This window comes from Parasteatoda tepidariorum, chromosome X1 (assembly GCF_043381705.1).
Source record: "Parasteatoda tepidariorum isolate YZ-2023 chromosome X1, CAS_Ptep_4.0, whole genome shotgun sequence".
Classification (NCBI taxonomy): Eukaryota; Metazoa; Arthropoda; class Arachnida; order Araneae; family Theridiidae; genus Parasteatoda; species Parasteatoda tepidariorum.
Genome location: NC_092214.1, coordinates 76498895 through 76513678, shown reverse-complemented (window position 1 = coordinate 76513678; position 14784 = coordinate 76498895). Strand labels below are relative to the sequence as shown.

At 29.4% G+C, this 14784-nt stretch overlaps 1 protein-coding gene across 4 annotated transcripts in view; it reads right to left on the bottom strand.

The window, feature by feature from the left end:
* LOC107437280 (tyrosine-protein phosphatase 69D) overlaps positions 1 to 14784 on the bottom strand; it is a 148955-nt gene that overhangs the window by 74297 nt on the left and 59874 nt on the right. For all 4 annotated transcript variants that reach the window (XM_071187582.1, XM_043052292.2, XM_071187583.1 and 1 more), the window contains 6 exons: positions 12062 to 12183; positions 10464 to 10689; positions 4830 to 4938; positions 4465 to 4611; positions 4174 to 4387; positions 2841 to 2883 (listed from right to left, as the gene is read on the bottom strand). In XM_071187582.1, the coding sequence (XP_071043683.1) occupies positions 2841 to 2883; positions 4174 to 4387; positions 4465 to 4611; positions 4830 to 4938; positions 10464 to 10689; positions 12062 to 12183 (861 nt within the window). The remainder of the gene's footprint in view (positions 1 to 2840; positions 2884 to 4173; positions 4388 to 4464; positions 4612 to 4829; positions 4939 to 10463; positions 10690 to 12061; positions 12184 to 14784) is intronic.

Sequence of the window (14784 nt, the reverse complement as noted above, 5' to 3'; positions counted from 1 at the left end):
GCGCGCTTGGCAGACACCAAGACGCTAGGCCCGGTTAGAAACGGTGGCGTTAAAAATCACGTGAGAGAGCTCGGGAACAAAACAGAAAAAACGAGAAAGATCCGCGGGTGTTTTATAAAAAGGGCCGCCGGCAGTATTGGACAAATTCAAGGACCTATCAAGTTTTTCAAGGACCTAAGACGTTTTTCAAGCACTTTCAAGGACCTAAATTTAGCAAAAAAAAATTCAAGGACTCTCAAGGACTGTGGGAACCCTGTAATTGCTCTCCTTGGTAATTTTTTAGGGAAAACTATTAAATCTTTATAATTTGCTATTCTTCATGCTAAAGAATTAAAACTGATGTTAAGTAAGATTTTAGAATTAAATATAATTTTTTTGTTTCTATCAAGCATATTTTAGCACTCAGAGGCTTCTGTATTTTTTTTAAAAATTATCTTTTAATTAATTTTAGCAAGCCATTTTTTGACATACTTTAAAAAAAAAAATTCATACACCATTTCAGTGTAGATTTCGTAACACAATTAGAGGTATTGCTCTGCAAGAAAATTCAACTTGTGCTACCCATTTTCTGTTCAATTGATGGGCAATAGGTTTTCTACATTTTTTAAGAATCAGTAGACTTTATGGGGCCCAGGGAGAAAAAGCCAAAGTTTATTGCCATAGCCGAAGACTTCCCACATCATTCAACTTTTCCCTTTTGATGTCTATTCTTAATTTTATTGAATCCATTTTTTTTATATCGTACAAGAAATATGTGATATAAACGAATGGAGCAGTAGCTTATATTGAGAGCTATGCACAAGGAAAGGAGATTAGAAAAGAAAGGAAATGGATGACCTTACATTCTACTGGCATGGCATGAGAAAAGATGATTTCTTGTCCAATAGCAAAGGGGAGGCTCATTAAAGACATGAGAAGAGTTTGGATATAATGATGAATTTTACCAGATTTTTCCAGGCTACATAAAAGATACTGATTATCGAGAAAAGCTAGAAATACAATTATTGCTATTTTCAGAGAAAATTGGTAATCCAAGTTGTATTTTCTACCAGGTCAATGCCTTCAATCACATTGCAAAATCTTCAGGAGAATGGTTTTTGGATAACAGGTTTCATATCATGGAACAGCTTGCCCTTTCATCTGATCTCAATTCTCAATAAAAGAAGAGGGAGTATCTACAGAATGACTATATAAGAGGAGAACAGGTAATGTCAGTCTGTTACAGAGTTGAAGTAGTGATTCAGCATATGTCTTACAGCACACCAAATACGCAAAAAGTAATAGAGGGGATGCCTTAAAAAAGCTAGGATGCATAATTCTACATCAACATTAATTTTAAAAAAAATAGTTAGTGCACTAGCTGATTTATGAAGGCAAATAAATAATTAAGTAAACAAACTGAATTTTAAAAAGTAAAAAAAAAAGAATAAGTTTTCATTTTTTTCTGAATTAATAGCAAGAGAAAATGGAAATAATTTTCAGCATCAAATTACAATGTTGCTTTTCCTTAGTGTAGGTGTTAAGATGAGTCCTGCTTTAAAGCCTTAACTGTTCAAAATAACTCTTTCCTTGTTTAAATATCTTGTTTTGTCCTTCAATAGATAGAATAATTATAAATGTGCATATTAATAGTTGAATAGAGTTATATAAAATCTTTTTTCTTCATCTTAGAGAATTTTTTCACTCTCCTTTCTCTACATTTTGGTGGGTGAGTGGTAGGTTCTATCCTCGGACTGGGCAAGGTTGACCAAGCCTTTCATCCCTACAGTGTGTCGATAAATTAGTACTCAGAGAATGCTTGGGGACTAAATACTGGGGGTTCTACATTCGACTAACCTCCCAACGAGAATAACTGCTCTTGCATCCAGTCCAAGGTCAAAAATGCTGGGATTGAAACAGTAAACCATGGCCCTTTATGGACTGTTATGCCACTGAATTAAGTTTTACGCCACATTTTGGTAAGCCATGTAGTAAATGATGAGCCACAACATATATTATAAATGATATAGGAATATGATGATTATTAACAGTAGTGGCTTTATTTTGAACAAGATATTCTTCTTCCTTTTTTTTATATATTCAACTTTTTTCGACCAGGTGGGGCGAGAAGTTGCTTGCTGTAAATCAACATTTGTATATTAACTTTTTCAATGTATGTGCATTGCTCTTTGATTGGCTTTCGATTTAAGTGGCTTTATTTCAGTGGGGCACACCTTATTATAGCTGTTTTTCTCTTAATTACTTTTATACAAGCAACAATTGCTATAATGTTTTATTTTTATTAGCCTTTTTATAGTTTGGAAAAACCAAAAATTTCAACATTAAAACTAATTGTAATTAAGTAAGCATTAAGAAGCAGATTTTTTTATGTTCCTTCTTAGCATTTTCTCATTAAGTCTTTTTATACAATTTCTTTTACGGTTTTTTCTGTCATAGTCATTATTTAAAAGAAAAAAAAAATAGGTGTGAAGTTCAATGGACTTTTAGTGAGGCGCGTTTTTTTTTTTTTTTGAGGGGAAGGCAATTTTTTTTCTCAAGTATCTGGAATTTCCTAATCTTCAGGCACTCCAAATATTTAAAGTTTTACTCTAAAATTTAACTTATCTTTTCTAATTTTTTTGTCACTTTCTACTAATGAATCTAATATCTATTAACTTAATTATGGTGGCTTAGAATGTAGAAATATTATGGAAGGAAGACATTTTAAAAGTTGGTTGACAATGAGTAGTGGGTAATAATTTCATAAATGGGTTTTAATTAATAACTGTAAGAAAAAAGAAATAAAATTTAAATAAATATAAATGAGTCAAAATGAATAGGAGCAGATTTGTTATACTTACCAGTTAATATAGGTGAAAAATAAGGACTTGTTTTTGTTAGAATCTAAAGAAAAAAAATTAAATAGATCTTAATTTTTTATGAAATAAATTACTAATTTGAATTAATCTATAAAATGATAGACTTAAGAGGTTGGGAAGCTCTGAAGAGTAAGGCACATCGACCAGAGGTCTATTTTACCCGAACCCTAGATCATGACTAAAGGCTTTATAGCTGAAACCAAGTTCAGCAAACAACTTACAAGAATGTCCTGTTGTTCCCAAGTCCTAATGCAATGTTGTCCCAGATGCTCAAAACTTAGAGCAAAAAACACTTCACACTCACAAAGAATATGTCGTGAAGTCTCTTCCTCAAGATGACAATCACGACAAAGAGGATCGGATACATTACACATAATGTAAAGGTGTCTCCAGGATATACAATGATTATTGAGAAGACTAATGATCGTCCTCAGGCTATTTTTGCTAAACTTGAGCTCTTTTTGATGTACACCGGAACAGTCAGGATTTAACTCCTTAGCTTGTCTCTGACTGTCCAAGCTGCACCGCTGCTTATAGACAATGCTGTTATTGAGCTTGAAAATAAATGCCCAATGTGGGAAAGATTCCCAAAGCTGTGGGAAAGGATTGGGATGTGGGAAAGATTCCCAAAGCTGGTACAGGGCTGCAAAAAATCAAATTGGAGCCGGCCCTTTAATTTTATCAGCCAACTATCTATAAAATGATACTTCATTACTGGATCAAATTTAAAAATTAAGTCTCTTTTTAACTACGTTAAAATGTGACTTTTTATTGCCCCTTTTGAAAGAATGGTTAAATTTTGTTAGTTTCTTTTCCTATTAGTTAGATAAGGTAATGTCAATTCATTTTAGTATCCAAATACTAATTTAAACCTCATTTTTGCAAAAATTGTCAACTAATCCAAACTATTTTCAAATTTTTCCACGTGTTTATTGTATTTGCTGCATAATTGATTATTTAGCTAAATTTACAACAAATAATTTTCTAAGATATGCAGGAACAGAGACTAAATAAAATTCCTGAAAACAGTATGTGCCAGTCTAACTATAAGTGTGAGGTGTAATTAAAAGAAAGTTAAAATTAAGAAAATTAAAATTAAACAAAGAAAATTAAAATTAAGACAATTTATCACAAAACCACCTTTAAAAAATTCTGAGACTGTTTTCACTTCAAATCTATTCCTGTATTGAAGTAATGAATCCTTGTTGTGAAGTTTAAAATATTATATTTATTATTTGCATATATATACTATGATTTCCTGTGAAATGACTATCGCCACTTATATATTATTTAAATTAATTATTTGATATCTTACTGTGTTATTTGGACCTTGAACTTTAACTTGAACATAACCAGTATAGTTTGTACTTGGTGCTAAGCTTCCATCTTGTACTAAATCTATCTCACGTAAATCTTTATTGGAAAGAGAGTCCTGTATAATATGGCGCCTTTTATCAGATGGTGCTGAATTAGAATCACAGTAACGCTGATGGTTATCACCAATGACAACTTCACTTACAAAATCATCACTGCAATAAATATATAAAAATTAGGATTATTTGAGGCAATACTTGTAAAATGCAAGCAATAAAACTTAGATACAAACCTAGTAAATGCCTCAGCAACATAAGCTCCATGGCCATCATTTTTATGAACTTTTTCATGAGTAGATAACTTAACAGATTGGGGATTGTCAGGTAATTTGCTAAGATTTTGCCCCTTTGGTAATTTTATTATTACAACTTTATAGCACCTTAAATAAAAAAAATAATATTCAGATATAAAATAAATTTAAAAAATATAGAAGTAGATTAAAAATGGCAGTAGATTTTTCCTTAAAAACAGCAAACCTTATTATAAAAAAAAAAAAAAAAAAAAAGTTTTTTAAAATTACAGAAGAATGCAAATGATAAAACTAATAATTAATAAACTATACTATACATTATAAATATTACATCAGTCTATACTTACAAAATTAATCCATTTCTTTCTGAAACTCTTTGTAATTTCAACTCAAGCTGCCTACAATCATTGGAGTTATTTTTGCGATGCATATAAAATTGAGGTAAAACTGCTGGTACTGTTAATTAAAATTAAAAAGCAAAAATTAGTTTACCAAACATTAAAGTTAACACAAAATATTTAGCACATTTTTAATATGCATTCATGGGAAATGTAAGTTATTTTAAAGAAAAATAAAAAGAATTGTATGCACATACTATGAGATTTATTTTAATAGAACCAATTTCATTAGGTCTATAATTTGATTATGTACTAATATGTCTAGGTTGTCTTGTTTTGATACTGTACATTATACACTAAGTTGAAATGTATATTTAAGTTTTTATAAAAGTTCATTTTGAAATATGCATAACATATTTCCCAACATTTAAAAACTAAACTATTATCGCATTTACTCTTTTTTTCAGTAAATCAGGGGTGATTGTGACACAAGGAGAAAAATCCTGAAAATTTTATGTGTAACAAATCAATATCAATTTATATATCATACATGTTTTGTATGTAACATAATTTTTTTAAAAATTAGATTTATAATTAAATTACCGACCAATGAAGAATATCAGACTTTTATAGTAACTAATTTAAGAAAAGTCTTCGTTCTTACAAGAATCATGATGTTGGTTTTAAAATCCTGTGAATATGAATAGCGTTATTGGATTTTAATATCGCGTGAACATGAATAGCGATATTGGATTTCAAAAACACGTAAATACAAATCACTATGCGTAGCTTTTAAATTAAGTAAAAATATGAAAATTGGTGTTTGATAATACAAATCGGTGTTTGTTAATACAAATTGCAAAATTGATTTTAAAAATGTGTGAATACAAATAGTGACATTGGATTTTTAAATCATGTGAATACGAATTGCAATGTGCAACTTTTAAATTAGGTAAATACAAACAAACATTGGAAAATTCAAACTGCATGAAAAAGAATCGCGATATTAGCGGATTCCAGTATAGTTCCAAATATTCTAAGTGGCGAAAATCCGCCAAACCAAAAAATCATATCAGAGGAAGAATTATATGTATATAAGCATCTTGTTAGCGAAAATTAGCAATAATTTCAAAATTTGAATTTTAGAATGAGGGATTCTATGAAAGTTTTGTCGGAATTTAAGTTTTTGAATAGTGAAAGTCGGAGAAAGAATGGTCTTGAGAAATGCGGAATTCCGCGATATTCCTGGAAAGATCATATGCCCTGCTCCTAATTTTCAGAAGGATAATACAAAAAATACAGAATTCCGAGGTATTCTCGGACTACAAGCACCCCTGGTAAATAAAAATCATTACAATAATCGGTAATTTTTTTATACCACAACTTTGAATTAAGAGCACATTAAAATCTATTTTTAGAGATTCCCTCTAGATATTTAAATGTTTTGATTTTATTAACATTTGTTATTATTTTTCACACTTTCTTTTACGTTAATACATTTAAATGTATGAGGCTAAGAAAAAGAGTCTTGGTAATAAATTAAATCAATTAATAGCAGCCAATACATGGATTCCTTAACTTTTCTTAGTGCAAACTATTATAATATATATATGACACTTGCATTTTTGATTTCTTGATAGACAGAGGTGTTGTGTGGAACTTGCCCCAGCCCTTCAGCCTGTTTTCAAAATTCATTATTTAATAACGTATATTTATATTAAAAATTAAGAATACCAATTTTTATCTTGGAGCTCCACATTTGTAAAAACAAAAGATTTCCATTATTTATCATATTTGATTCTTCTTAAAAACAACTTATGATTTTTAATAAATAATTGTTTCTCTTCATTACTCTGGATAACAGAACAATTAGACAAAAGGATAATAATGTTTTGCAATGATTCATCCATATATTTTCCTTGAGCGCCGTTTTTCATGAACAACCAATTTTTGTCAACTAGTGTTAATCATCACCTACAGGATAAATATTCTACTAATACTGCCTTCCTCCAACATCTTTAATTAACAAAACACCAAATTTTCCTCATAACAAATTTGGTGCCTATACAGAGAAACCACATTTAACAATCTTCAGCTTTTCATTTGTGTATGCAGCATGCTATGTTCACATGTTTTTAAGACAAATTAGACAAAACTATGGAATGAACTACTGAAATATAACTACTGAAGAGCTTCAATATTTTTCATCCCCCCTTGGTCTACAAAAAAAAAAGAAAAAATTATGTCAAAAAATTGTGTTGGATTATCAATAGCTTAGATTAGTAGAGCTTTGGATTTTACATTTCATCTCTGCCTTTACATGTGACTTTGAGAAAACAGATTTGAGTGTAGATATGCCTCCATGTAAAGAATATAACAAACACCTTTGTCCATAGATAAAAATGAGTACAGTGTAACGTCCCATATCCGGACGTCCCTTTTCCGGAAGGGTCGATTACCCGGACACTTTTTAACAATCAAAATAAACAAAAATTTTTTCATCTTCCCGTCTCCTTTTAAAAAAAAAAAACGAAGTCTTTTGACAGGTTTTTCCCCTTCTCAGCTTCTAGAGATCTATGCATTGAACCCATAAATCAACAGAAAAGAGAACAGAAGATATACTAAGACCATGAGGCTCCTCCTCTGGAATGTAGGAAAGGGGGGGGGGTGTTTTCAAAAGAGCACAACCGAGTCCCCTCCCTCCCCCTTCTTTCCTATGCAGCTGGCTAGTAAAAGAGGCATTTCCTGGAACCTTTTTATTTGAGTGTCAGGGGAAGAAGAAATACTGTGAAAAAGGGTAAACACAGCAAATGTTAAAGTGGAGGGGGAATCCCCTTTAGTCACACAAGAAAAAATAAAGAGAACCCAATCAGCATGCCACGCCTTTATGCTTGATTGATAGCCAATGACAGGAGAGAAAATAAGAACTTGTCACTTCCCCCCCTTCAACTTGAATGACAAGTAAGAAGGAAATGAATTTTGCTTCTTCACCTACCCACCTTAATGAATGAATGACGGGAATTTCCCCTTCTTGCTTGAAACGTTCTAGTTCAAAATGGCGGAGAGAGCAATTAATATTTTCATAACTGTAAATTTTTTTAGTTTCCTATATTTATTTTTATAATAGCAATAATTATTTTTTTTTAAATATTTTGTTTTTGATTGATTAGATATCATTCTAATACTAAAACATTATTGCCCGAAAAATAATGTTATTTAATTTCTGCTTCTTAGATTCAGATCATTTTAATCTCTGTTTACCTTGGGGGTCTATTATACGGAAAAATCGATTATCCGGACTTCGGAAAGTCCCGCCGATTCCGGATATGCGACTTTCCACTGTATTTAAAAAAATGGGCATAGTTTAAAATGTGACTTTTCCGAGTTAAAGAATAAACCAAAATTTTAAAAATCAAGCCCAAGTCATTTTTAATTAAGCTTATATATTTAAATACTAAGCATAATCATTACTGAGCAAACCTTTGAACTTTAGGGTTGTGGTGACTGAATATATAACAAATGTAGCTTTTCTGGTCATATAATTGAATTACCAAATAAAAGCAAATCAGTGTTGGTTTCTTTGAAAATCTTTATTTTCCCAAAACATTCTTCTAAAGTAAAAAAAAAAAAGAAAAAAAAATTAAATATCTTCAGAATCTGAAAAAAATTCTTGCCTTTGCAGTGCCAAGGATTTATGGAAAATTTAACGATTGAGAAAAAATATTGAAAAACAGCATTCCTATAGGTATTACAAATTTTAAAAAATTAGAGACGAAAATAAATCTTGTTAGTTTGATATATTTTTTTTACTGCTAATGCATACTATTTTTGAAGAAAATATATTTGTATAAGAAATTTTAATTTTCAGATCTCAAAATATTAAAGTGCCATTGAAAATGAAGTTTTTAGTAGTACGTATTTACCTATACTTACTATCACTATAATTAATTTAAGGTCAGTGGGAACCCAATAAAAAGACCTTTAAAATCTGTTGAAAAAAAAAGACATTCAAACATGTACTAAATATTCTATGCATTTGACAAATTTATTGGAATTCACTGTTTAATTCTTTTAATAAATGGTGCTCATAAAAATAGATTGAAAAGCAGAATTAAATGCAATGTCCGATTTCTAAGACATACATATTGAGACATGCCAATCTTTTAAAATATCAAATCTTAAATAATCAATCTGAAATTAATGTTAGAAAAAAAAATAAGAAGTTGTCAAAATCGGATGAGGAAAGCAAGGGATTGTTCTAAAACCAATTTATTTGACATTTTTCGATTTTTATTTTTGCATTATGATTCACCTCAATTCATAAAATTTTAGAACAAGCTTTTTTTCTCCCCTTAATATTAATTTTTAACAAGAATTCTAGTATATATAAAAAAAATATAACTATGGTGTATAACTATGGTAAGGGTCACTATTTTTTTTCCAGAAAAATTTAAATGTCAGAAAGAAAAATTTTGGTACATCTTTTAGGAAATATTTGCTATATGTTCTTTAACTTTCGTCAATTTCTATATCAATTAAACAAAAACTACAGGTAATATTTTAACTTTGTAATACACACCAATAATATTAAATTTGATTCTGTTTTATTAAGATTTGTCATATTGCTTACTTGCAACTCATAACAAGTCAATTCACTCAATTTCATAATAAAAGAGCACTTGCAGAAAATAAATCAACCATTAATTCGTTATTTAATAAAATAAAAAAAAATAACGAGATAGTGGCAGATGGACTACTGTGCTGTTGTAGTTTTAAAGGGAATTCCCCTAATATACACAGCACTAGATTGGGATAAAAAAAATCATTTTGCTCTGTCAGGAATAATGGGTAACCAGAGAAAAAAATGAATGAAAACTTTTTTCGGAAGTCCCTAACCACAAATATTGTGGTTAAACATATGATCATATGCAAAAATAGTTACAAGAATGAAGAGACAATTATGTACAATGTGGGGGGAAAAATGGACCACCTGAGCAACTTTTAATCTAATAATCTGATTTTTACACACTAAGATCTTACATCTTAATAGTTTGAAGGCCTAACGTTAAATATGCCAATTAATTAAAACAGACAATATTTTGAGTGACAAAATCAGATTAAAAAAAGTATACGTTTAATAAACATAAATTTTTTCAATGGATTTAAATTTTTTACTTCCCATATTTTGGGGTTGGATCAGGGGTTAGACCCCTTTATGTTGATTTTACTTTTTGAAAATTTTGTCACATCCTAAGAAGTTTTTAAACAAATTGAAAAATTTTACAATTGTGTGAAATACATAATTATAGAATTTGTTTATCCAAAGATAATGCAAAAGAAAAAAAAAATAATAATGATTCTTTTGTACTTTTTAAATTTTTATTTAATAACAGTCAAAAACAATTTTGAATTTTAAGGTGCAAAATTTTTACACAATTTTAAATGGTAAAAGACAAAATTGAAATTTAATCAGTGGAATAGTTATTGAGAAATACGCTAGTTAATTATTTTTATTTGAAAATGGAGAACAAACATAAGAAAACTCTGTAGAAAAAGTACTATACCTTTTAGAGTATTCCTAAAATGAGGAATTAAGTGAGTTGAAATAAATGTAAGAAATTTTTTTTAAAGAAATTATCTTACCATTTGTAAGAGATCTGCAATAAGTATTTTCTGTCAAATTAGATAAAGGTCCACATCCACTCCTGTTAATGGTGCACATTTGAGCAGTATATTCTGTGTTAGGTAACACATCTGTCTTGTACTCAAAACTAGTGGATTTGGCATCAATTATTTCTATTTTTGAGGCTTTTTCTTCTACTTCCTGACCATTTTCATTACGATATTGGGCATTTGTAAATAAAGTTACCTAAAATTTAAATTACTTCTTAGCAAATATTATAACATACTATTTCAAAATAAATTAAATAACATTTCCCAATACTTCAAATGTTTAAATCTTTTGTCTGAAAATAACCAATATTGTTAAAATAAAGAGTTTCTTGCTTTTATATCTTTCAAATTTCTTATTAAAATAGTTTTTCAATGAAGGATTCAAATATCAAAATTACTATAAAGAGTGGAATTTTTAAATATTTTCTAAAAGTCAATGAATATAACAGTCTAAATGCTATATCTCTGGAAAAAAAAGCTGTGTGATATTAAAGTCAACATTTACTTTATATTATAACCTCAACAAAGAATAACTAACCTTTGCTATAAATTAAGCAAATATAGCACACAAGAGAAAAGCAGCTTTTATTGTAAATTTTTACTATTTTGGTTTAGTTACTTCAGGCAGAAAAATTAGCAAAACATTATGGCACTCCCACCAAATTTCGAGAAATTAGAAGGAATGAAGAAATTTAGAGGATTTACATAAATTTTTCTTTTTTAGTTTATCTTACAGTGGATCACCTTTCATTGCCGTAATTCTGAATAGTTAAATATTTTTTAAAATAATGTTATTAATTAACTTGGTGTTGAAAATACAATAGATCAAGAAACATGACAATTAAAATTTAAAAGAAATGTGATGAAATATAGCATAAACTCTTGTATTTAGTAGCTAACCATTTCTTTTAAATAACACAACAGTAAGTTTCTAATATGCTAATATGTTCTAAATTTTTAAAAATAATATAGTTATTTTATCTAATTTACTTATAGCTATATATTCCATGTAAGTTTATTATTATTTGATAAGAAAAAGTAATTTGTGCATTATTCAAGTACATTTGAACATTTAATTAAGATTGAAAATTCTTAAAAAAGTTTTTAAAATAACCTAATTTTAAACCTTTATTGAATCTTACCATTGCTTATGCTATATTTAAAGATAGCTAGATAACAGTATTTTTATAAACTCTTGAAAGCTACAAAGTTTAACTTATAAAAATAAACTTGAAAAATGATTTTGATCATTCATTAATAAACATTCAGAGTTAGATGAAAATTAAATAAAATTACATTTAAGTTTCTAAGTTCAAAAAAAAAAAAAGAAAGGGAAAATATTTAAATTTTATTTATAAATATTTTTCCATTGCATTCTTTAAATAAATTATAAACCAAAAATATATTAAGAGCTGACACTAAATCCTCTAACACAAACTATTTAAATTAAATTATAGATAACTCACTGGTTCATTGAAACTAAAACATGCAATTACATAACTTATAATTAAAAAATTCTAATAAATTTCCTAATTCTAGCTTTGTTCATTCAAAGCTTTTATACTTACATTGTAACTTAATATTGTTCCCCTAGCATTTAATGGGGCCTCCCATGTTACACAAATGAAATCAGTATCTCGATCATAGTCATGATCACATGTTATCTGAACATTTCTTGGAGGATCAGGCACTAAAAAGACAGAATTTCAATAGTGAATATAAATAATTAAACATAAACAAGAAAATATTTAGTTATTTTCTGCTATTAAATTCAGTGATTACTATCAGCAAAACTGTAACACATGACAAGAGGTATATAAGCATACAATATTAACAAAAATGCAATTTAATATTTTTAATTTTATTTTAATATTTAAAATAAAAATTATAAATCACTAAAAGTGACTTCAATGAGGCTGGTTAAAGGACAGTGCTCACAAGTTTGTTTTAAAATGGCACACTATGTTTTAAAAACATAACACCATTTTCCAGAACATATCATATGTTCTTGCAGAAAGTTTTTTAACACTATTTATCTCAACCAGAGAGCAGAAGTTTTCTTCATGAAGGGACTTTCTTAGTGACAAAATAGGTAGAAAATTGAGAAGTTGAAGATTGGTGATTATGGTGGATGGAGAAAATATCCCAATCAAGCTCTAACAATTTTTACAAATTGTCAAAAAGGGAGGATATCAATTGTCTTAATAAAAATGCTCTTTCAATTTGTTAAATTTGAAAATTTTTGTTTTATTGTATGTCATAAATTAGTGTAATTGGGAACAATAATTTTCGGAATTTATTTTTTTTGCTTAGTAAACACTTATAGTAGGATTCCTTTAATAGCTAATTAGACACAGAACATAATCTTTTTCAATTAGAGACTTGTTTTTGGATTGAATAAAGATGATCTATTCTACTTTTCCCAAAACATTTCGTCACTAGATTGAAATAAATAAGAAATTTTTTACCCCCTTTATTACTTGAATCAAAAATAGTGTCTCCTTAATATGCTTATAGAGAGAGTCACAAATGATAAATGTGATTCACCACTTTAGTTGCATCTTGTTCAAATGAAGAGCATACCCAGCTGTGGTTTCTTCAAAAGATATTATTATGGTTCCACTATTAATCTTTCGATAAGCTCTTTTGATCAAGAAAATCAAAATATAAAATTTTGGAAAAAAAGTTCAGAAATTTTAACAGACTATATTGAATTGTCAATGCCATTTTAAAAAATCTGCTGTTTTTCAAGTGCAAATAGCCAGCTCATGGTACATTACAACATCCATATTATTTTATTCATTAGGTTTGCTGCACAAGGCAGAAAAATTACGCTAGTAAAAAAAAAAAATTTAAATAGAAAATGCCCCTCTTACTTATTCAATATGCACACCCTCCCCAAATAGATATAAGTAGAACTATGTCTTGTGGCTCTTAAAAAAATTTTTTTTTCATTAGTCTCAACTCAAATAAATTTTAATGTTCTCACCTTATACAAAAAGACATATTTCACCAGTCTGAAAACATAAATTAATAAACTAATGAGATGTTGATATATTTTAATATCTTTGTATAACAGAGCCCCCAAAAAATGAAAAGCTCTAGGGCTATTTTTTTTCTTCAAATATGTATTATATTTACAGTTTAACGATCTTACACGGCCACATATAAACAACAGTAACCACTTAAAATGACTAAATGATAGATGTCATTTTCAAAGTACTAAATCTGTGAAATTACACTCTAGAAACCTGCTTTAACAAACTTCTTAACATATACCAAATTAAATACAGAAAAAGATTTTTCTTAAAAAAATAAAAAAAAGCTTTAAGAAACATGGTGAACCTGATAAGTGAATAAAATATCGAAAATCATACATGGAAATCTCTCACATTGCGCTATAAAACCTTTTTTGAAAACAGAAGAAATTACTATGAAAAATTTGGCTATAAATGACAAAAAGTGAATGAATGAGAGTTTTGAAAATAAAACCATTATTCAGAGCACATATAATAATTGAATTCTAAAGGGGAAAAAAGAGTTCCCTATAAGTAATGTGCGGCGTTAATTTAGACTGTGAGGCTCTTCTTCAAATTCTCCTTCAAGTTTATTTTTAAAAAGGGTCAGTCAAAACGTTTGTGATGATGATGATGACTGACGATCAGTTTTGGAGCTTTTTGCAATTTGCAGCTTATAGCTCGCTTATATACAAGGTAGAGAAAATGAGTGGATGGTGATTATAGCAAGTGGATGGATTTTAGGTATTGCATAACATATAGTATCTTGCGTTTGTCCAATGTGTTCATTAGGTATGAAAAAGACAAGGTCCCAAGTCCTAGCTGTTTTTTGAGGGTGGTACGCTGTTGGTTAAATAGAGGGCAAACTAAAATAATGTGATCAATTGATTGATTGGTTGTTAATTTACGTCGCACTAGAGCTGCACAATGGGCTATTGGCGACGGTCTGGGAAACATTAAAACTTTTTTTCCGAAGACATGCCATCACAATTTTGATCCTCTGCGGAGGGGATGGCACCCCCGCTTCGGTAGCCCGACGACCTGCGCGCGAAGTCGAGCACTTTACGGTAGCACAGTTTAACGAGGACCAATACCGCACACCCTCGGTCCCTACGCAGACTGATCCAAGTGGTCACCCACCCGCACACTGACCGTAGCCAGTGATGCTTGACTTCGGTGATCTGCTGGGAACCGTGTCTTAACGATCAGTCCACTGCGGGACGTGATCAATATCGGAGATTGAACCACAGTTGCATTTGTTGACTGGAGCGAGT